General features: G+C 42.8%; 1 protein-coding gene across 1 annotated transcript in view; it reads right to left on the bottom strand.

The window, feature by feature from the left end:
* F5 (coagulation factor V) overlaps positions 1-22,678 on the bottom strand; it is a 582,702-nt gene that overhangs the window by 506,509 nt on the left and 53,515 nt on the right. Inside the window, exon 2 of the mRNA XM_085622982.1 lies at positions 17,301-17,383. Within this exon, the coding sequence (XP_085479108.1) occupies positions 17,301-17,383 (83 nt within the window). The remainder of the gene's footprint in view (positions 1-17,300; positions 17,384-22,678) is intronic.

Here is a 22,678-nt window from a genome sequence, read left to right as displayed (position 1 = left end):
TGTTGCCATAGTCCAGCCTTCTGGTGATGAGTGCCTGCATGAGACAATCCCTGTGGTACTCCGCATATCAATTTCTTGGTCTCTGATGAGAAGGGTTGCAGCCTGACTCTTTGGGTTCTTCCCATGAGGGAGGAACAGTTCCATTTGAGAGCAGATCCTTGTATGGCAATCTTGGGGAGTCTTCTGATGAGGATGTTATTGGAGACAGAATCAAAGACCGCATAGAGGTCGAGCAGGATGAGAGTCATTGTTTCTCTTCAGTCCAGGATGATTCGAATATCACCAGTGGCTGAAATGAGTACTGTCTCAGTGCTGTGGTTCATTCTGAATCCTGATTGAGTGTTGTCTATAAGATGGTGCAGTTTGAGGTAGGTTGTGAGTTGCATCTTGAGAGCCTTCTCAATCACATTGGGTGGATAGGGAAGCAGGGAGATGGGTAAGATGTCACTCAGTTGAGTTGGGTTGGCTGTGGGCTTCTTGAGCTTGGCGTTGATTTCTGCAAGTTTCTATTCATCTGGAAAAGTGGCAGAAATGATGGAGGTGTTGATAATGTGTGTCAGGGTGGAGCTGATTGGTGATGTTCATAAACTGTAGATGTAGTGGGGGCATGGATCCATTTGGGCCCCTGAGAGGATGGTCTGCATGATTGCCACTGTGTCATTTCTGAAGAGCATTGTCCATTCGGTGAGGTGGCCGTCATACTTGGTGGGGGGTAGGTTAGCAACAAGTTTTCTGGAGTACGGTTGGTGTGCAAAGTTGCTTGAGATCCTTGCGATTTTTCTGTGAAAGAAGTTGGATACATTCTCACAGAGTTGTTAGGAGGCAGATATGTTGTTGACAGTGGCTTAGGGCGAGATTACATCCTTGAGGATCGAGAAAATCTTCTTGCAGCTGTTGGAGCTTCCTTCAATGCGGTCCACTAGTGCTTTTTTCTTGGTGTCTCTTATTTGCTGGTGATAGCATCTGAGTGCAGCTTCGTAGGTAGTTCTGTCTATGGTGTTGTGGCTGGCTCTTGTATTTTCTTTCTAGCTGTTTACAGAGCTGTTTGGTGGTTCTGAGGTCTTCTGTGTACCAGCTGCGGCCTGCTTCTTTGATCTAAGGTTGGATTGTAAACCCAATGCACTCACAGTAGAGAGCTCCTCACAAAAATTGTTTCTTACTGGTACTGCATTCCCAAAAGGGTACACACATGGGATCCAAACAAATCAGAACCCTGCTGGTGCAACTGTGGGTACACAGGTCCCTTCGTTCACTTATTAAGGCAATGCCCGAAGCTGAGCAAATATTGCAAGGCGGTCCAGGATGACATAGACACTATATTTGACATAAAATTCCTTAGGTTCCCAGCCTATACGTTCCCTGGCCTTTGTAACAAACAAACCAACCACCCCTGCTCCATAGGGGCAAATTGATGGCTATGGTCCTTTGTGTAGCAAAAAGCATAATAACAGCTCTGTGGCGCAAGGACACCGATCCTGGCTGTATTCCCTGTGCGAGGTACTCGGGTAGAAAAAAATCACCATGACAATAGGAACGTCCCAGGACAGTTATGAACATGTCAGGCACCCCTACATAAGTTTCCTCACCGGAGAATTCAGGAAACTGACTTGCCCCAAGTACTGGAGAGTACTTTAGCTCACTACAGTGGGGTAATAGGTGGAAAGACCCTGGTAATCCACTTTATAAGTGCCTTCATATATTGCATTTAAAGCTCCCTTTCCTACAATTGAAATGCAGATAAAGAGTACGCCAGGTCAGCTCAGAAGCCTGGCAGCTCCAGTGACTGGCAATGTACAGTTAGTCCATTAGTCCGGCCAGCCAGGAGGAGTGCGCCTAGGTTTGAACTCTTAGTCTCTGATCCCTGACCCCAGTACAACCTGGTGAGGGCTGGGTGGAATGTTGTGTTGCATTCAGCAAAATCTTGGCTAGGCCTCTGAGCCTTCGTGCACCCAGGCACCTTGGGGCATTGGAATTGGATTCAGCCACTGTGACACAGTGAGAACACAATGCCATGGAGCAGGATACTGGGCCTGCTGCCAAAGGCCTTGCAAACACCACTCAGGAGAAACTCAGAAGGTGTGCAGCTTGCACTGGGTACCTCGTGTGCCTGGATGTTGGCGAGCCGGGATGCCGAAGAAGTGGCTAGGTGGACTCATTCCCTCAGTGATAACACTGCTGCAGTCTGCCGGGAGTTCGCCCTGCTCTCGTCCTTGCCTGAGCTTGTGGTTGTGGGACAGGGGATCACAGCGCAGGGTGAGCTCTGTTCTGAGCAGTAGCAGCTGTTGACTCCTGCGGTAGCCCACTCCAGCGCAGCTTGCTGCCTCAATGGAGGCTGCCAAAGAAGTGCTTAAAAAGTGTGCAAAAAGTGCCAAAGAAAACAGAAGGCGGTGGCAGCAGCCTCAGTAGCAGTAGCTTGCACCAGCACCGCTGGATTTACAGGTGTCAAACTCACTAAAAGTGGTGGATGTGGCAGTGGTCACTACTCCTTTGGCACTAAAGATTAATGGTCAAAACCACATCTTGTTCCTTGTTCCTGGCGAGATGAGCAATTGAAAGGGTTGCCAGGGGGTGCAAGAGGAGAAGAGGAGAGCACAGACTTTGAGCATTGTTGCTTATTGTTATGAGCACATATTACATATATTGATTGAAGCCTAAAAGATTATGCTCTCATGACAGAGACAAACCAAATAAAGCGAAAGCTACATTCTGCTCAACCGTACATCCAATATTGTACAACTTCTCCTATAAAAAATATGTAAGCTTTCATTTGAAAAAATCAAGGATGCTATTGGCCATCTAAGAACCATGCTTAATTTGCTTCTTCATTATAAATGGAAACAAAAGATCAGGAATGAGGAGGGAGTTATCACTACGAGCAAACTATTGACTAAGAAAGGAAGTAAACTTGATATATCAGATAGGAACACAAATCCACGGAAAATGGATGACTTCTTTATGCATTTGGCTAACCAACCTTCCCAACATGATCATTCACAGCAACTAGAAACATTCAGCAAGTGAGAAAATGAGCACTGCAACGAGGCCTCACAAAATCACACAACTTCTAAAAAATAGGCAGCAGAGGAGATGGACAGGGATCTCTCCAACTTAATAACTTAATGCCTCAAGCTGAAAACAAGGGAAGGATGTTCTCCACTTCGAATGAACTAACCTCACCATAAAAGAATCACAGGGACCTCCCATTTATCAAATACACCCTAAACCAAGTGTGAGTGGTTACGTCCAGGGCGGAGCTCCAGCGAGGTGTTTCACCCCCCTAATAAATGTATTTTCTCATAAATAGTTGGGTACTGGTGCTTTCAGTCCGGTATGGCGAGATGTCTGTCAGGTTTCACCAGGAATTTATACATAAGCACAGACAAAAATGCACACACACACATACACACTCCCTCTTTGCTTTGAAAGTCTTTAAAAAAGTCAGTTATTTGACAAAATATTGAGTTTTCCCTCACATAGTACCTATCCAATCCAAATTTGTCTCCCTTTACACTGCCCTTTCAGCCCCTCTCATGTGCCCTTCTTGGTGTATAATGTATTTTAACATTATATGCCAGCGTGATTGTTGGAAAATCTGAAGCTCCCCCCTCCAATCTTACTAATCAAGCTACGCCCCTGGTCCTGTTTCTTGGCTTGCACTCTTTGTCTTATCACAAGGTCAACAGCCATCCCTCGATATGGCCTACTCTACTTAATTCAGTAAACAAATCAGGGATGGCTGTTGACCTTATGATGAAATTGGGATGCTGTGCTCTTAAAAGACATGAGACATGACCAGGGGCGTAGCTTGATCAGAAATGATTGTTACTTAACTAAAATCCAGTTAATTGAACACCAATACTAAAGCAACTGAAGCAGCAGAGAGCCTGAAATTATTTTAAATCTTTACTAAGCAAAATTCTAGCACACTCATACCTGATCCAACCCCACGCCTGGAGAATACTCTTATTAAGACACCTCCTCAACTCAAACTCAAACTAACCTTAACCCAGACTGGCTCAACTCTATAACTAGGGCACAAACTCAGCTGCATTCCACTGGAATAGTCAGACTTTACACAAAACTAACCGTGGACAGGTCCTACGCCATATAAACATCAATGAAACCTGCTAAATAAGACATCAGACACTTTCCTGGCTGCAAGAACCGAAATAACAAGGAGCTGGCACAGCAGGAACAAATGGTAACAGCACAAAATCAGACTTCATTACTAATCCCTCAGCCTCACAATACTCAGGAATTTGGGTCACCAATACCTAACTGTCTGGAAGGAGGACCATTGACACATGAGCCTCCACCTTCTTCTTACAAACAAAATACCAGTCAAGAGATCAATAGAGGGAATTTCACTGAGCTACTCGCAGCCCACTCTGATCAGCAACATCTTTTGTGTACACATATTCTTGCAATCAAATTTATCAAATGTGACAAGTTGCCATCAAAGGAATCTACATTGGTTACACGAAGCTCCGCGGAAGTGGCTAACTTAGTTCTCTCAAAACAGTTCTCAAACCCTAGGGAATACAATAAATACACCTCTTCCACAAATACATCTGGATTCTCTTCTTCCAAAAACCACAGAATCCTCTAATATTAAAGCTAAGAGGAGAAAAATTGCTAGCGAGCATATGGTCAATAAACCAATTTTTAACAATGCAGTTAACAAAACTAATCAAATTACCAGTACATAGGGCAACCTACAAATAACCTCTAACAACACAGCTGAATTATCTTGCAGACAGTTCATGAAAATCCCACTGAATTCCATTATAAGAGATTGGACCTGGTTAGTCCCAGTGCTAAATGAAGACAGCATGAAGAATGTCCAGTCTAAACACATGATTAAAATTAATATGTGTTCCTGGAATTTGGGAGGCCTGTCAAGATTATAACAGGACAAAGAGATAGCACACCATTTTGGGGTATTTTAAATTTCACATCTCCACGAAACTTGGAGTGCAGTAGACAAAAATAGCAGGCTTTGAAACAATCCATTAAATATGTGAAAAAGGGAACTGACAATGGAAGACATAAAGCAGGGTTAGCTATAATCGTTTAAACTGGGTCAAGACCTAAAAGTATCTCATATAGATATCCGAAACAATTCTCTCGAAGTGATTTGTATTGGTAACTGGATTCCGGGAAACTCTACGGTACACATGCTAATCGTTAATGTACACATAAACCATGGTTGTAACAAAAAAATATCAAGGATCCCCAAGAATCAGTCGCCACCCTAGTTCATAGATATCCAGGAGACTGTGCACTGATAAGAGGCAACTTCAACCTCAATCTGCTGCAGCCCAACAATGAGGATGACTAAGCAAATATTCATGATATGTTGTGGCAAATTCGATCGGTAAGAAACATGTCCCAAAAACGGGGCATACAAGGGGAACATCTGAAAGCAAGTTCCATTTGTTGGGTCTAAGAGCACTGAATGGGAGACACCCGGAAGACTGCCCAGTGAAACCAACTCATTTTTCAGTGTTCAGGAATGCCACTACATACTATACAATAATCAGTTTATATCTCATCCCAGCTATTGAGAAATGTCCAACAGACAACAGTGCAGAAAGTGCCCATCATTCCAAGGTCATAACAATATTAAACAATAATCTCTCCCTGGAATGATTATACCCACCTGCATCTTTGTCAAACTCAGGAAATCTCAAGAGGTTAAACTGGAAAGGAAACATATCAGCCCTATCCAGCAAATCAGAAATGATTTAAAGTTGGCTACCTCCACACAGTCCAACAACCTCAATGTCACAGGACACATAACTAGTTGGGAACAATATGTGAAAGAATGTGAAAGAAGTAAACAGAGCATAAAAGAATGAAACAAGATCAAAAATTGGGAAGTCTGAAAAAAAGACTCAGATAAAGAGGGATTGGGTTCAACAAAAGAGCTACAAAAAAGGCTGTACAGGAAAAAAAAGGATTATGGTTAAAAGCCACTGGGATCTATGCAGGTTAACAGCAATATATATATAAAAAAATACTATAAGCAGGCAGGATTGGCAACAGGGAAACTGGCCTATGACAAACTGTGCATCAATTTATTCAATGCTTCTTAGAAAGGCAACTCAAAAACATTTTGGAGTCTTATTAACCAGCTAGCCCACAACCAGCCAGTGCTAAAAAAGTAATATATCACATTAAATAACTAGACACACTTTCTTCAGTCAGCATTGCATAATGAGGCAGATAACTGTTCCCTACCTTTAATCATTTCAAACTATAAACAAAGCAGGGACACCTATTGACAAACAAAGAAAACATAACCAAGCACCGCAGGACCCAGAAGTATGAAAAACGGATAAGCAGAGTAAAATAATTGTTTACAACAGGAAAAACTAGGAAGCTCTGCGTCCAAACAGCCTTCCTGCAACACTCTTCAAAGTAAACCCGTCCTTCTGGTTAACTAAGCTTTCTAAGATTTTCTACTTCTACTTTGATAGCTTTATTTCGGTCGATGACCATAAAAGCACAGATAAAATATGTACATATAGGATAAAACATAAATATTTATACATACAAGTAAAAAGTTATTAAACAGAGTTATCAAAGTTGAGATTTACATATTAATGGTTCAGTTGATGAAAGTGGACCTCCTTCGCCACATGCTGTGCAAGAAACGGGAAACAGTAAATACGATAGGGGGCGAAGTGTCATAACGCAATATCCTACATGCTTGTGCGCATTGTTTTAGGCCTAGATTTCTACATAATGGTACAAGCCATGATCTACGAATTTCTTTATAGGCAGGGCAGAAGAATAAGATATGAACTAAATCTTCTTTGGTTGTGTTGCAAGCCGGACAAAGCCCCTCACTTCTTCCTGGCCATTTGCAAGTAAAGTCCCCGATTGGGAGGCAGCCGTGCCTTAACTGAGTATATAGTTTTTTGGCAAACGGGGGCTGAATTTGATCTAAGAATTCCTCCCTGCTGGGTGCCATCTTGACTTGCAAAAATTCTGTGGTCAACCTACCCATAGTCTGTGAGCGGTACAGCAGAGTTAGCCTGTGCTGCTTTAGTAGCACTAGCAACTCCTTCTTCTGTACCGCTAAACAGCTCACCCATGGAGAGTCCCAGAGTTGAGGCAGACCTATCTGGTGTATTAATGCTTTAAGGTGAGATAGCCAGGGTATACTTTTGGCCTTCAGTTGGTCCCAAATAGCCAAGAATTCAGCTCTATAGTCATTGAGCTCGGGCACTGTCCATAACCTTCTCCAGTATAGGAGGGGTCGGTTTGACAGAAATTCAGAAATGGGTTCCAGGTCTAGATCTAACCTCAAGGGGACGAGAGGTGTGCTCTGGGGGAGCCCTAGCAAGTTTCTAACAAATGTGTGTTCAGCCTTTGATAGGGGTAATACACGGGTGTGGCCCCAGAGTTCTGCGCCGTATGTAGCGGTAGGTCTTACTTGAACCCTATACATTTCAAGGGCTGGAGACACTGGTTTAAATTGCGTTTTCCTGTGAAACTTGCTAATGCCACCAGCTACCTGTGTCAGCTTTAGGGCAGATTTGGTCACCTGGGGGCCCCAACCGAAATCTTCGGTCAGGGTAACACCCAGGTAAACAAAGGTTCTGACCCTTTCGAGCGGAGTGCCATTCAAAGATGGGAAGGGGCGGGTGCGCTTAGGTGGGCCGAAAATCATGTACTTTGTCTTATCTAAGTTCATTTCAAGTCCACGCAGAGCGCAGAATGTTACAAATCCATCCAGGACCCTCTGGATGCCCGTTGATGTCCGCGATAATAATAAAGTGTCGTCAGCGAACATCAAAGCGGGCACCCGTCCAGATGACAGGCGAGGGGCGTCATTATTCCTGACCGCGTCCAGGTCACCAACCAGGCCATTTATGTAGAGACTAAAAAGTGTGGGTGCCAAGGCACAGCCCTGGCGAACTCCTCTGGTGACGGGGAAAGGGTCGGATAAATCGCCATTCTTCCCACAGCGTACCTGGGCATAGTTCCCTTTATGGAACTGCTTTAGGAGCTCTAGTAAATATGGGGGGAGCTTTAGATCTTCCAATACCCTCCATAGCTTTTCCCTGGGCACGAGGTCGAAAGCGGCCCGTAGGTCAACAAATACCAGGTATAAGCTACAACCCTCCAGTATTACCGTCTTCCAATACAAAACCTGCAACCTAAAAAGTTGGTCCAGAGTCGAGATCCCGGCTCTGAACCCGGCCTGTAGGGTGGTTAGTATTTTGCTTTCATCTGCCCATTCTAGAATTCTGTCCAAAATGATCCGACCCATAAGTTTCTGTGAGGTGTCCAAGAGACTTATCGGTCTATAGTTTGAGGGCACCAAGGGGGAACCTTTTTTAAATATAGGGACAATTTCGGCCCCGGCCCATGTATCTGGGATGTTAGCTCCCTCGAGTACTGCATTGAACAGTGCCGCTAAATAGGGTGCCCAGATCCTAGGTTGGGAGTGGAAGAGGTCGCCAGGGACTTTGTCAAGGCCGGGTGCTTTATTATGAGGCTGCCTAGCGATGGCATGCTCTACTTCCTTGATTGATATTCTATCAATGCTTTCTGAAGCTACCCTGACTCTGGCATCTACGGGGTCCAGGAATTCCACAGGTATCATGGGTCTTTGCGTACTGGGGTCACTCTGGCAATCCAGGTTTGTTAATGTGCCAGTGAAGCCTTCCAGATGAGGTGCCCTCTCACCAAGGGGGGAGCTGTATAGGGTCGCAAAATGGGCTTCCCACACTGCGGGCGCAATATTTGGGAGAAAAGATTCCGCACTATTTCCCCTGGTATTATTCACTAGGGCCCAAAAAAGTTTGGCGTCCTTGAGGTTCAGGGCATTCTTCAATTTTCCCCATATATCCTCTTCCCAATCCAGCCGGCTCCTACGTAATTCCTCCTTATATGCCTTCCTAAGGGTTCTGATATCTGCCTTGTTTTTTGACTTAATTGCCATTAAAAGTTCCCTGCGTAATCTCCTGCAGTCCGTATTATACCAAGGATGGGTGTTTGGTATATGTTTCTTAGCACGGATTACAGGATGGAAAACATCCGCCAGTGCCACAACTAGTTGTTTATGGGTGCCCAGTATTTGCGCGTGCTCTTTACCTTCGGCCATCTGAGCTATAAATGGCGTGGCCAGTACATACATTTTGGCAAGTTGTTGGGGTGACTGTGCCAATTGGGGCCATTTCACCCGCCTTCTGTTATTGGTTAGTACAAGGGGGTGAATTGCTAGAGCAGGATTAATCGCAGTATTTTTCAAGCCAAAAGACCCTGGCTTCAGAGTAAGGATCAGTGCATTGTGGTCACTGTCCTGTCTATTCTCGATTCTGAAATCCAGCAGCTTGTCCCAGTTTTTAGCCTCAATCATTACATAGTCAATGATGGAGGCTTTGTTGGATCTGTTGAATGTTCCAGCTGCTGGGCGATCGGATTCCAATCTACCATTGCATGCCCGCAGAGACATTGCAAGGGAGAAGGATTTTATTTGTAGTGCCAAGGGTGTCCAGGCTCTTACTGGTGCAATATCAAGAGTAGGGATGTGCCACAGCTCATCAACTTCGTCCTGTTCACCCAACTCGGCTTCTCCCAGCGGTTCGAACTGGCAGTTAAAGTCCCCTCCAATCACTAGGGCAAAAGAGGGATCAAGCCCTAGAATAAATGAGGCCAGGTCGCTAATTACGGGTGATTCTTTTCCGCTTTTGGTAGGTCTTGAGTATACATTTATTATTGCCACTGGGGGATTACCTAAGGGTTTTAAAAGGACGCACTGGAAGTCCAGGGATTTTGTTGGTACTTGAGTGGCCTGGACTCCCAGGTGTGTGGCTATCCAGATTGATAGTCCACCAGAAGGCCGACCTTTTCCTGCAAATGATGCCAAGGTGTCGTAAGTGGCAAAGGTTGTACAGGCGCTGTTTTCAAGTGCCCAGGTCTCCTGCATAAGGCAGATGTCGAATTTGGCCATAAATCCTGCCCACTCCGGGGAAGGCAATTTATTTTTAATACCAGCTATATTCCATGAGACCAAATGAATACAGTGTTTGTTCGGATCCTCAGAACCCATATTATCCTCGGTATTGGCATTAAATGCCCTTTCCTTAGGTCTTTGTTCAGGTGATAAGGTAGTTCTCAAGTCTTCCTGCAGTATTTTCTCCACCCTTGTCTCTACCCGGGTAGAGATCTCAGCAATGGGATGGGAGTTTAGTTTTACTTCTGGGATAAGTCAATCCACCTCCTCCAACACACTGAATCTATTCCAGTGCGATTGTATCGGGGGAGGAAAAGAACGGGTGAATCCGCATTCCCTATATAGCCCTCTATTTTCAAGGAGTGGCGGACGATAATGCCCTCTTCTTGTTGGTCTGACGCATTGCCAGGGTAGTTCCAAACTGGGGACGGAGTAAAAGTGTGAGAGATGTACTGCAGATATTTGAGTGTTTTGTATATAGGTCTTAGAGCTGCATATGTAATGCACAGCACTGGTATCCCTAAAATTTAAGATTATCACATCTCCTGCTATGGTCTTGGGGTTCCTCCCTATCCATTCCACTCTTCTAGCAAGAAGGATTTCGCCTGAAATATTATTTGGTAAGGGCATATTGGCCGTTAGCCATTGGATACATTTATTTTTGAGTTCATCATCCCTTTCTCTTTTTCCCTCAGTTAGGGGTGGCACTCCCACAAGTGCTACAACAAATGGCTGGGCTTCTGGGGGTAAGTTTATTGTTGGGAGCTGATAGGAACTCGTTCTCATTATAGTGTCATTTCCCATGGGTATGGTGGTTTTGGGCCCCTGGCTCATTTCCTTCATCCTCGTCACAGTTTTATCTGCTGTACCTGTCAAAATTGTTGTCGGACAGGCACTAGTATCTTGGTGGTCGTTTTTTGATGGAACAGAGGTTAAGCTTGATGTGTCTGTGGTTAAATCTATATTACTACTCTGTGTTGGAATTTTCTTACTTCCGCTATTTAAATGGGAAGAGATTTTGGGTGGTTCAGCTTCCACGGTAATGGGTCCCATATTTTTAGGGGGATTGGCTATCCTTGTTTTGTCTCCCCCTTTAGCATTAATTGCAGAGATAAGTTTATCAATTTTTGACACTAATGGCTTTAATTGTGTTATTATTATCCTCTCTAGGGACGTTTGTAACTCCGTAACCATACTGGCAACCCAGCATGGTATCCCTGTGGTGGGGTCAAGGGAGCTATTAGAGGGGGTCACCAGATCATGGTTTGTATGATTGAGTTTACCTGGCCTAGTGGTATTACATTTTTTCCTAGTTCTAGAGCAGGATTTTCGTGTGTCTAACTTGTTCCCAGTAACAGCGGGCGGGATTAAAGTATTGGGCCTAGTGTGGGGCTGCTTGTCGTTTTCTACAGGTAGCTGGCTACAGGGCAAGTCTACATATGAAGATGACATGCATAAGCTGGCTCCCAGCATCTCATTCGTGGTAGTAGAAATGTTCATTTCCTGTGTTGGAATACATAGAGATGGAGTGATGGAGAGCCTTCTCTCAGTGTTCTCGATAGCGGGGGCCACAACCCCAATAGTCTGCTGGAGCATTTTATCTATAGCAGTCAGGGTCGGTAAGGGCTGCGAGTCCGTGGTCTGCAATCTGGTATGTGACCGTGTGGCAGGAGATTTGGTGTTAGTCTTTTTCCCCCGTTTCATCATTTCACCCAGTGCTGTGAACTATTATTACAGCACCGGCTGGTGCCTGGTCTTATGGTAGCAGATAGTAAGCTTAGTCAGACACAAATAGGGGGACTGATAATCACAGTGCAAAGCATACGTGCCAATGCAATATACTAGTTCACAAGGGTCACAGCCTAACACACTTCAGAGTAGAGGTTATAATCCAGCAGAGAAAAATAAATCATTAACAACGGTACTGACCAGGAGATATGGCCCGGCCCGGCCTCATCCAGCCCCGGACGGCCACAGACGGCCCGCCCTTTGCCCGGGCTTAGCCCGGCGCTGCCCGCGCGCGGACCCGCGGGGCGGGGGCTCACATTGCTTTTAAGCGCCTCCGGGCGCGAGACTACAGGAGGCGGGTTCAAGTTCCGCTTCCCGTCCGCTGCAAAGGGTCCTGGGAAGGGTAGTCCCCCTCCGCACAGCGGCCGCGTTGAGGATGGCGGCGGCGGGAGGGAGACGACGAAGATGGCGGACTGCACCCCGGGAGTCTGTCAGGTGAAGAAGAGCGTGTTGGCCTCAGAAACAAGGTAGGATGTTGCCCGCTTTGTCAGGGGCTCACGTTGCTTTTAAGCGCCTCCGGGCGCGAGACTACAGGAGGCGGGTTCAAGTTCCGCTTCCCGTCCGCTGCAAAGGGTCCTGGGAAGGGTAGTCCCCCTCCGCACAGCGGCCGCGTTGAGGATGGCGGCGGCGGGAGGGAGACGACGAAGATGGCGGTACTGCACCCCGGAAGTCTGTCAGGTGGAGAAGAGCGTGTTGGCCTCAGAAACAAGGTAGGATGTTGCCCGCTTTGTCAGGGGCTCACGTTGCTTTTAAGCGCCTCCGGGCGCGAGACTACAGGAGGCGGGTTCAAGTTCCGCTTCCCGTCCGCTGCAAAGGGTCCTGGGAAGGGTAGTCCCCCTCCGCACAGCGGCCGCGTTGAGGATGGCGGCGGCGGGAGGGAGACGACGAAGATGGCTGTACTGCACCCCGGGAGTCTGTCAGGTGGAGAAGAGCGTGTTGGCCTCAGAAACAAGGTAGGATGTTGCCCGCTTTGTCAGGGGCTCACGTTGCTTTTAAGCGCCTAAGATTTTCAAATAACCAAAACATCTAGCTAACAATCGCGGATTCTGTGGATACTATGTTGAATCATCATTGCACCTTTTGTGCACCTGTTCAGAGAGAGGAGAGAATTGGGCTCTTAAACCCACTATTCAAATTGCTCCAAATAAGAACCTGCCATCATGCCATGAAGGTTCCAACATCCAGTTGAGCTGCTGATTACCAAATTTCTCACTTTAATAGAACAGAAAGTAAAACATCTAAATCTCACAGTTATGGAATAAAATTTTCTGCAGCAGTCATGCAGATCCACTCTGTGAGTTGCTATGGGTGACAACATAACTCAATTAAAACGTGAAACTAGCAAATAGTTCACAATTGCAGTTAGGAATCAACTGATCTAAGCAAACAAGGAAGACTAATAGACAGTTTCAAATGCAATTAAGAATCATTTGGTGAACAAATTTCTGCAGAAACCTGACTTGCTCTTTTGCTTTATCATGGCTGCCACTTTAACCATTGGGAATGAATGGGGGAAAGAAGCATAAAAACAGCTAAGACCAAGTTTTGCATTTTAACTCGGTCTATATATTAGATGCCTTCTCTCCTCCTTATACTGCTCCTTTCAGTTTTACTTGGAACTGTTATAACAACTCTAGAAAAGATAGGATAAGAGAATTATTGATAATTGTTGTAACAGCATAGTGGGAGTATGTGCACTCAAGTACACCCAGTTCAACAACACTACTTTATTGCATTAATTGACTTTTTAACATCATTTACTAACATGTCACAGGTTATTTTGAAATTCCTTTTCCTCTTTTCGGGTAAAATCATTGTTTTTATAATCGTCTTTGCACCTACTTCAAATGTTAATGTATTGTAATGATCTTAATTATTTCAACAATATATTGGAAACATTTAAATTAATTGATTAAATAACGGTCATTCATTCACGACTACAATAGGGGCGGGTAGATGGCAAACATCTGTAATCTACTTTTGAATTCGGTGGAACTCATGGGCAACACAATAACGCACTTGATTCCAAGGATTGGTAATTGGACAATGATGGTTGTAGTTTTCTTGTTGAGCGAAGCAACAGTGTACTTATCAGGTTGGACCTTGGTAGGGGATGTGAAGTGAGGGGGAGTTGAAAATGAAGTTCAGCTAGGGTTAGACTTATAATGTAAGGAAGATCCCCCTTGCTCATCAACCTATCCTCGCTGGCCTTGAGGTGTAAGCAAAAGTATGTCTTATCAAACCTTAATTAAAAGGAACTGTTTCATAAGTACAAACTGGTGTGCACTGACAAAACATTAGACATTGTGGAGAAGCAGGGTTTGCACTTTCATGATTGTAGTAATGAAATATGGAATTGGAAGATATGAGTGGAAGGGATAATATTAAAATCTTTGGAGTGCAAGAAAAAGAAGGTGACAACCCCACTTGAAGTTCACACTGAAAATTATGAAATGACATTTGACCCTCCCATCAAGTTACATAGGTGACAGAGTGTGCACAAAATCCCAGGGTCTGGGGAGTCAACTAGACCATAACTGCATTCCGCTACTGGCTCAGACAAACATGATGATTCCTTGCTGCTGCCAAAAAGAATAGCCCTTACAAATTCCAAGGTGGCAGAATGACACTCTTCTCTGACTTCTCTAATGAGGCTAACCTGATCAAAAAATAAGATATGGCCTACATAATTTGCACTTGTCATTTACTGTTTCTATACTTTTTGTTTATCTCTTGGCACGTCGGGAATCTTGCTGTCTCTGTAAAGTCACCTAACAGTGTTCTTCCACAAACGCTTTACACCATTCCTCTGTATAATAAAAATAACTTTCAACGTCTGGGAATAGCTAATAGCTGACCTCAATTGCCAAAGTATGTTGTGCCCCTGGTACCCTTCACTGAGGTTGGAAGAGGAACTGAATCCCATATTCTCTCTGGGAACTGACGAAGATGGCATCAACAGTGAAAAATCTATCCATATGGTGGTAACATATTGACTGCCTCTCAACCTTTGTGAGAAGGGAAAAAACACTTGCATTCCCAGCCATTATAAAGAGGGATATTGTCTTGTCACGGGAAAGCTACCAGACTTATACAGAATCTGAGAAAATGAAGTGTGATTGGATGACAGGGTGCTTTTATGAAATCATGTCCAATACACAATTAATGGACACTCCTAAGACTACAAGAGAAGCATAGTCAACATTTGATTTCATAAATCAATGGAATTCCTGTCTGAAGGACATAGTGTGATAACACAGGTAGATATGTATGTGCCAAAACAATACTTGTTCCTCTGCTCTTTAAGGCCTTTAAAGAAGCAACAGACATGGGTGGTAAATGTTTTAAATTTAACGAAGCAAATGTTTCTATCATAACTAAACCTGCTAAACATGCTTTTTATTACATGAATTATAGACTAATCTCACTCATAAATTCAGATATAAAGATTCTTGGCAGAGTGCAGACAAACCAAATTAGGAAGTTTATTTCCTGTGTGATGCACATAATCCAAGTGGGATTTGTGGCACGTCCATCACTAAAACATAATTTGAGAACACATTTATGGAAGATGACCCTGACCAGGACATAGCCTTTTTAATAGATGCCGAAAAAGCGTTTGACCAGGTGGAGCTGAGGTACCTCTTCCGAATATTGTGGAAGGCAGGACTGGGTCTGAGTTTTGAAACAAAGTAAAATTATTTTACCAAGAACCCATGGCCTCTGTCACATGCAATGGCTTTTCGTATGCTCCATTCCCTATCTACAGCGGCAAAAGGCAAGGAACAGCGTCTGTCACTCCTCCTGGCATTAGAACTATTGATGGTAGTAATGTGCAAAATGTCAGCAGCGAAGGAAATACCTACAACTGCCAGGGATTTGTAACTCATTCTATATGGCACTTACATGCTAAAAATATCAAGCCCACAAACCTTGATGCCTGTATGGCTGAATGTCATATCGAGGTTCTCTGAGTTTTCAAGGTAAAAAGTCAGTCTGGGACAAGTGACAAAATATACCCACTAGAATTCTCTATCACAAATACCTTGCCAGTGGTATTGCCTGAGTAAAATATCCTAGCATATTAGCAGAATTGTAGTCGATAAGGTAATGTCTTTGTAACATGATATTTTCATTACCGTGCACAGCAAAAGTCATTGTAATGATGGTCACACTGAGGTTCAGTTATGCATTCGGAATGCTCACTCATAGCCCACTCAATCTTATCAAAAACTGAAGCAGAAATAAAATCTTTTGTTTGATATGGCATAAAACCCACGCTATGCATGACAAAAACTGTAGGCATCAGTGTCTTTAGGGGTTTCAAATGACCAAATTTGAACTGTACTAAACAGCTCATCAATCTATTGAACTGGCTATAACTATCTTGGGTAGTCATTGATATATCTCCAAAGACCCAGACAATGGGATGTTGCAGAGTACACAATTATATGGAATATAGCACATAAATCACTAAAGCTGAATTGCTTCTTGCATCTATAGTATAATGCTCTTATGACAAGAAAGGGATGCCAGATACTCTGGTCAGCCTGAATTACCAAGGAAATCCTAATTATACAACACATTTGACATGGGGGTACAGTAAAACTCTTTGCTATGGCAAGAATTCCAGCTACACCCAGAACAACAGTGGAAATACATCCAACTCATGTGGCCTAAGGCAACATTCTGAGTGCATTTCCATCTGGCTTCCATTAGTTAGGAAATAACATGTATTTCTGTTTGTATGCTTCTTGAAATTAGAATTAAAAAAACAAGCCCATTTTTGGCCTCCACCACAATGACTACATTACGCCCCACACTGGAGACTCTTCAATCATTCCCAGTCAAAAAGAGTCACATTTTCAGTATTGTCAATCCGTTGGATTCGTTTCAAATTTAATATTCCAACTCAGTCTTTCAAACATATCAGTTTGGTAAAATAAGTGCCACATAGCTGGATAACGAAAGAATTATTTTCAGTGCCATGAGATTTTGTTCTATGCTATTCATTAGAAGTCCTGTTTTTCTTAGCAACTTGCTGCATAACTTTTTATTTTGGAGTACCTGATGGGACCTCCACTCCTATGTTTGAGCGCCACGCATAAAACATTTTGGGCCAGATGTACAAGGCAATTTTTTGGTCATTAGTAAAACAATTCAGAGATTGTGACTGAAATACTGCTTTTAGCAATGTACTCAACCCATTTTGGGAGTCTGTAACTTTTACACAAACCAGCAGGCCCCCATCCCTTTAGAGGCAAGCAATTGTAGTTAAGCGGGATTCTGACCCACTCCAATATCGGCTTTTAAGAACCGAGCTATTGGTACTTAGGTTGGTTAAATTAAAAATTTTTACTGCTCTCAAAAATATTGGTCACAGTTTATTGACCAGTATTTTGTGACCAATAATTCATGCATCGTGCCCTAAATGAGTAAATTTTTAAGTATGCACTGCGACAATACTTAAGTTAACTATCCAAGAATGCTATTTATTGCTGACCAAGGTCTTCGGCACAAACAGAGACTTTGTTCTTACCTGAGATTGCCGGAGCTGGAATCTCTTTCACAAAATCCACTTCAAACTCCCTGTAGACCATTTTCTTGAAAATAGCACTTGAACTGGATTGGCATATTTGTAACCATAGAAAAAAAATAAACATAACAAAAAGATAAGTGCATTTGTTATTAGGCAATACGTCCATAAGTGTAAAAACATACAAAAGTGCAAACATAAAGATTTCTGAAGCAGCCATCGCCACATACATTTAAGGGATTCCTTGAGTTAAATTCATCAGTCAAGTAAGTTTCAACACCACAAAGCCATGTTTGGTCCAAGAAGGACTTTAAGTCTATTTACTACTGTGTACTTACCCCCACGACAGTGCAATATTACATGGGAGTAAGTCCCACGCAATGGAACGTGTGGTTCAAGGTGTGGTACATCTCGAAAACGTCAGTTTGGGGCATTCACAAACTACCCTTTGTACAATTTCCCATTATAGAACTGGCCAGAGTTATGCTCCTGCCCAGGGCTGCAGTTAATCTCTTTCCCGGGTGGCAAAGGGGAGCACCCCTACCAACTTAGGACTGCCGGTGTAGGGGTTTGCCCAGAAAGAAAATGTTTCCATCAGGCATGAAACAAATTAAAAATGAGCAACTGCACAGAGGACCAGTTTCCCCTAAGGCAGAATTGCTTTATGCAACAATTCGTCACTAGGAAGTAACAACGAGAAAAAAGTCACATGGCTTTCCCACGTGCATGCCTGGACAGCTGTGACTTCCATAGCTTTCCAAATGTATTAGTGGTAAGTTTTTAGATTAGTCCAAAGTTGTAAATCATGCAGGGGGTTACCTGTGCTGGAGCAGAGTTATGGTCTATCTTTGTGAAGCAGGTTCTGTATGAATCAGCTTGGTCAGTTTTTTACTGACGACAGAACAATTTACAGTGGCTAAGGAACCTATTTCACGTTCCATATATATCACACTAGGTGGAATTCACAAAAATATGAGTAAAGAGTAAATGCAGGAGTGTTGTTAATAGTCTAAAATGATCATTGATGTCCTCTTTAGAATAAAAAAAAATCAAAAATGGTTAAGTCGGCAAATTAGTATTGCATTGTATTGCAGGATTATATAACGCTTACTACCACATGTGGGGTGCTGAAGTGCATGCCTACATGGGTAGCACGCTACACCATGCAGGGTGTGCCACTGGAAGGATATTGTCTTTGTGTTAATCCTATATGGGAATGATTTCCATGTTGTGTGTGATGACTACAGCGGTGTGGTTATTGTGTTATGGGATGCAGCGCATAGCAGCATGGTGGATAACAGTGTGAGAGACATATGCAGTTATATGGTTTTCAGTATACTGGTACATTTGAACAGCTCTGTAGGTCCCATAATGGTATTTCCTAAAATGTAGTCTGTTTAGCTGGCTACTGCACTGCGTTGTCTAATCTGAGATTTTCTGTATAGTACTGTATTGTTCAACTAGAAAATTAATACGCAAATTATACATCCTAAATTCTAGTCAAATTCATAGGTCAAAATTAAATCAAACATCCTCCATTTCTAGTTTATCATTCCAAATTCATCACATACTGTTCCTTCTACCTTCTACTCTGTTCCATCACTCGACATGTAGAAATACAGACAGACCGGACTGAAGGGAGTCTACCCTTCAAATACTCATTCCCAAATAAGTCTCTGATATCATTTCCTGCGTTTTTCAAACAGTGTCTAATTACTTAAACGATATCCTATTACTGAACCTACAATTGTCGAAGGCTTTCTAAACCCTTCTCATCCCCATTACTGTGTTAATGTTCCCCAAGTCAGTGTCTAATATGATGTCCCTCTTCATTAGCTTGTCAATTGCAAAACACCGTCCAATAGCCGCAGTAGTTTCCAATTCTCACATCGATGCTTAGTTGTATCATTTGTGTATGAATTTCACAGTTGCACAATGAGGTATCATTGAATTGGGAGACCTTGCAGGAGATTACTGAAGAATTAACAGACTAGATTTTTATTGTGTTTTGATGATGGTAAGAAGGATTAAATATTTATTTCAGTTTTTTTTTATTCTTTTGATATTAGAGGGCTGTGAATAGCCTAGATATACATTTCGTGTGTTCTTTGTTTGTAAGTTCAAGTTTTGATGTCAAATTGTATGATTGTGAACTGTCATTTACTATTGTGTTCATATTGAGGAATTCATGAAAGTTGTGTGTTGTCTTGTTGGACCACTAATCAGATGTGACTAAGGGCTGAGGATTGTTACTGGGTAAGAGACAGTGGGTCTTTTTTGCTTTAGTTGTAGTTACATATTTTTCACGGTACTATGGGGATGGCATTTCTATGTAATGAGAGGAGGAGTTGAACCACTTAGTCCACATTAATTCCTATATGGCTCTGTATTAGCAAATGGATTTGGGAATTGGATTTTTGGATAATCATTCAGTCATTTAATTATGTCTTATAACTGTGGGCTATGTAAGCGTATCTTTCAGGTAAATAACAACTCATTACCTGTCTAAATAACATACGGCAAATTGCTTTCACTTAATAGTGAGGTTTGATGAATTTGCAACATGTATAACTGAATGTGAATAAGATTTATGACTTGATTGAAAAACATAGAGGCAAACCATTTTAATTAAATGTTAATTTGATGAATTTGAAATTCACTATTGGAAAGCATGCAGGAATGGAAAACATGATTAGATTGCGGGTGCTACATTGTTTGATGTGTTGGTTTGTCTACGTGTAAAAATATTGTAAACTGTTAGATATACTTAAACAATTGATGATTGGTGATGATCTAATTTTGGGTATATTAATAAATAAAACTAAAGATGTAATCATTGTTTCTGCAGCCCTGAAGAAGCAGACCGATAACTGCACAACATGTGTTGGCCTCTGCAGGAATTCCCCAAAGAATCAGGTTGCGACAGATATATTGCACAAGGATTAAAGATTGGACAATTTGTATAATTTAGGAATACTCCGTTTTGTGGAAACATAATCGGATGGGACGTTAAGGAAAGTATACAGAATTGTAGACTCATGATACTTTGTAACATGTAGGACTACAGATCGTGTAAATTGGATTGGAACAGAAACTTATATTGAAGTGTTTTGGTGTTTGTGTAGTTAAATAAGAATTTACTACTTCCCACACTCCTAAAATATTAATTTATTGGAAATATCTTGAGGCAGAGGGGTAAAGTGTAATGGGATATTATGGAATTGAACTGCTTATGGAGGCCCCTGGGCACCAAATAGCCTGTACTGCCATATGGGGAATTCTATGTGGACGTTATGTGATTGACATATTTATCTGAATACACCTGGGACACATCATGACATGGACTAAAATATGGGGGGTAGATGTGCACAGGGCACATTAAGAATGACATATGAGGGATGTATAGTGCACATCACAGCATCTACTTACAAACTGAGGGCACATCATGGCCTTCGCTTGCAAATAGGGAGACATATGGTGCACACCACGAAACTGGCTGGCCTACGACAGAATATCTGTAACATATAATGCTACTGACTTGCATGTGAAGGATGATTGTGGCATAATATGTACTGAGGGGCACAGGAAGGATTCTTTGGACATATTGTGGCCACTGCTGCCATAAGGAGGGAAGTCTGAGGATTACTGTGGCATTGACTGTGGTCTGGGGAACACTGTGGCATATAATGGCATAAGAAGGATACCCAAGGCACATCATGGATTTGGCTGTCATGTGGTGAAATTCAGGGCGGACAATGGCATTTACAGGCATGCAATGGGGATACCTGGGTACAGGATGGTTAAACCTGCAACATGATAGTGTAACTAAGTACATGATAACAATTCCTGGTATATGATGAGGGTAACTGGAAGCATAATTGTAATGACTATCATATAGACAATTACTAACAAGTATTTACATGTTAGTAAATGTAAATTAAAACAAATTAACCATTGCATATAATTTTAATAGAACAGCATGGATACATTCTAGCACGCAGGTATACTTCGAACAGGTATAGAAACACTTTATAGTTTTAAAGCACATCACAGGAAAATAGGATTCTTATTGGCACAAGGATGAAAGAAAGGTGGTTGAAAAATTACATGGATAAAGAATGGGAAGAAAAAAACATTGTCAAAGCAAAGTATTTGCCTCCAGCTGATGCACACTTGTGAATAGGCAGCATGCTATCATTCATAGTGCAAGCAAGCCAGTGCCCGAAGGGGGCTGACCCATTGCTCCATGCTGCATGTTGTATTAGGTGGAAGTAAAATGTGAATGACAGTTGAGCAGACCAGTGGATGAAGAGGGCTCATCTTAAACCTATCAAGGAATGATTAAAGGCATGTTTTTTAAAAATATATATTTTTGCTTACATGACAGAGAAAACATCTAAAGCTGACACTAGGCCAGATCTAAAAATGATAGAATTATACTTAAGGACAAAAAATATATATTTAGTTCTAATTACAATGATCATCTGGTATTTGGGGACACAGCACTTTTACTAAATATAAAAGACTGGCATTAGGAGACAAGATTTTTGTGCATTAAGTCAATGACAGATTAAAGTTTTTGTACAAAATTAATTCACATACTAAAAGTTAAGTGTCCGATTATGATGGTGAGAAGAACGCCACTGCCATTCCGTCTGTGGCAGTCCCACCACCAATCCTAAGGGCCGATCCGACCGCCAAATTACAATGGCGGTCAAATCGGTGGCGGCAATGAAAGACCGACCACCACGGTTTCTCAACAGTCAGAATGATTCCGACTGGCCGCCGGACCTCCCGCAATGCACAGAATGGCAGCAGTGCCTGCCAGGCACCACCGTAGGGATAATGATATCCCATTTTGCCTGTCTGTCAGCAGTGGTCAACCTGCTGTGATCAGGCAGACGGAAACAGACATGGGGACCCGAAGCAGGCCCTCCTTGCCCCCTGGGCCCCAGACATGGGCCCTATATATCCCAGAACCATGTGGCAGGCACCGCAAGGTGCCTATCACGTAATGCAGGGATATGTGACATGTCATTTCTTTGTACTGTGGCGGGTGCTACAGACCGCAGCACCCGCCACAATACAATGCAATACAAAGAATAGGCATTGGGACCACCGTGGTGGCGGACGCATCGTAATTTATCGCGTGGGACCGCCGCCTTGTAGGCGGGCGGGCCCCATTCCGAATGGATAGGGGACGGACAGAAGTCCATCTGCCAGCCTAATGAGGCCCATAATCTTGTAATTAGGGGATAGTGAGTTCAAAATGAAAATTAAAAAAAATATAATGCTGATGCATGAAACAACAGTGAAAATCTGTTTACTGAAATGTATAATCCATTGTTTCAGATCAAAATGAGTACACTTACAAAATAAAC

This window comes from Triturus cristatus, chromosome 8 (assembly GCF_964204655.1).
Source record: "Triturus cristatus chromosome 8, aTriCri1.1, whole genome shotgun sequence".
NCBI lineage: Eukaryota > Metazoa > Chordata > Amphibia > Caudata > Salamandridae > Triturus > Triturus cristatus.
The sequence above is the reverse complement of the archived record's forward strand: the minus strand, read 5'-3'. Positions and strand labels throughout refer to the sequence as shown.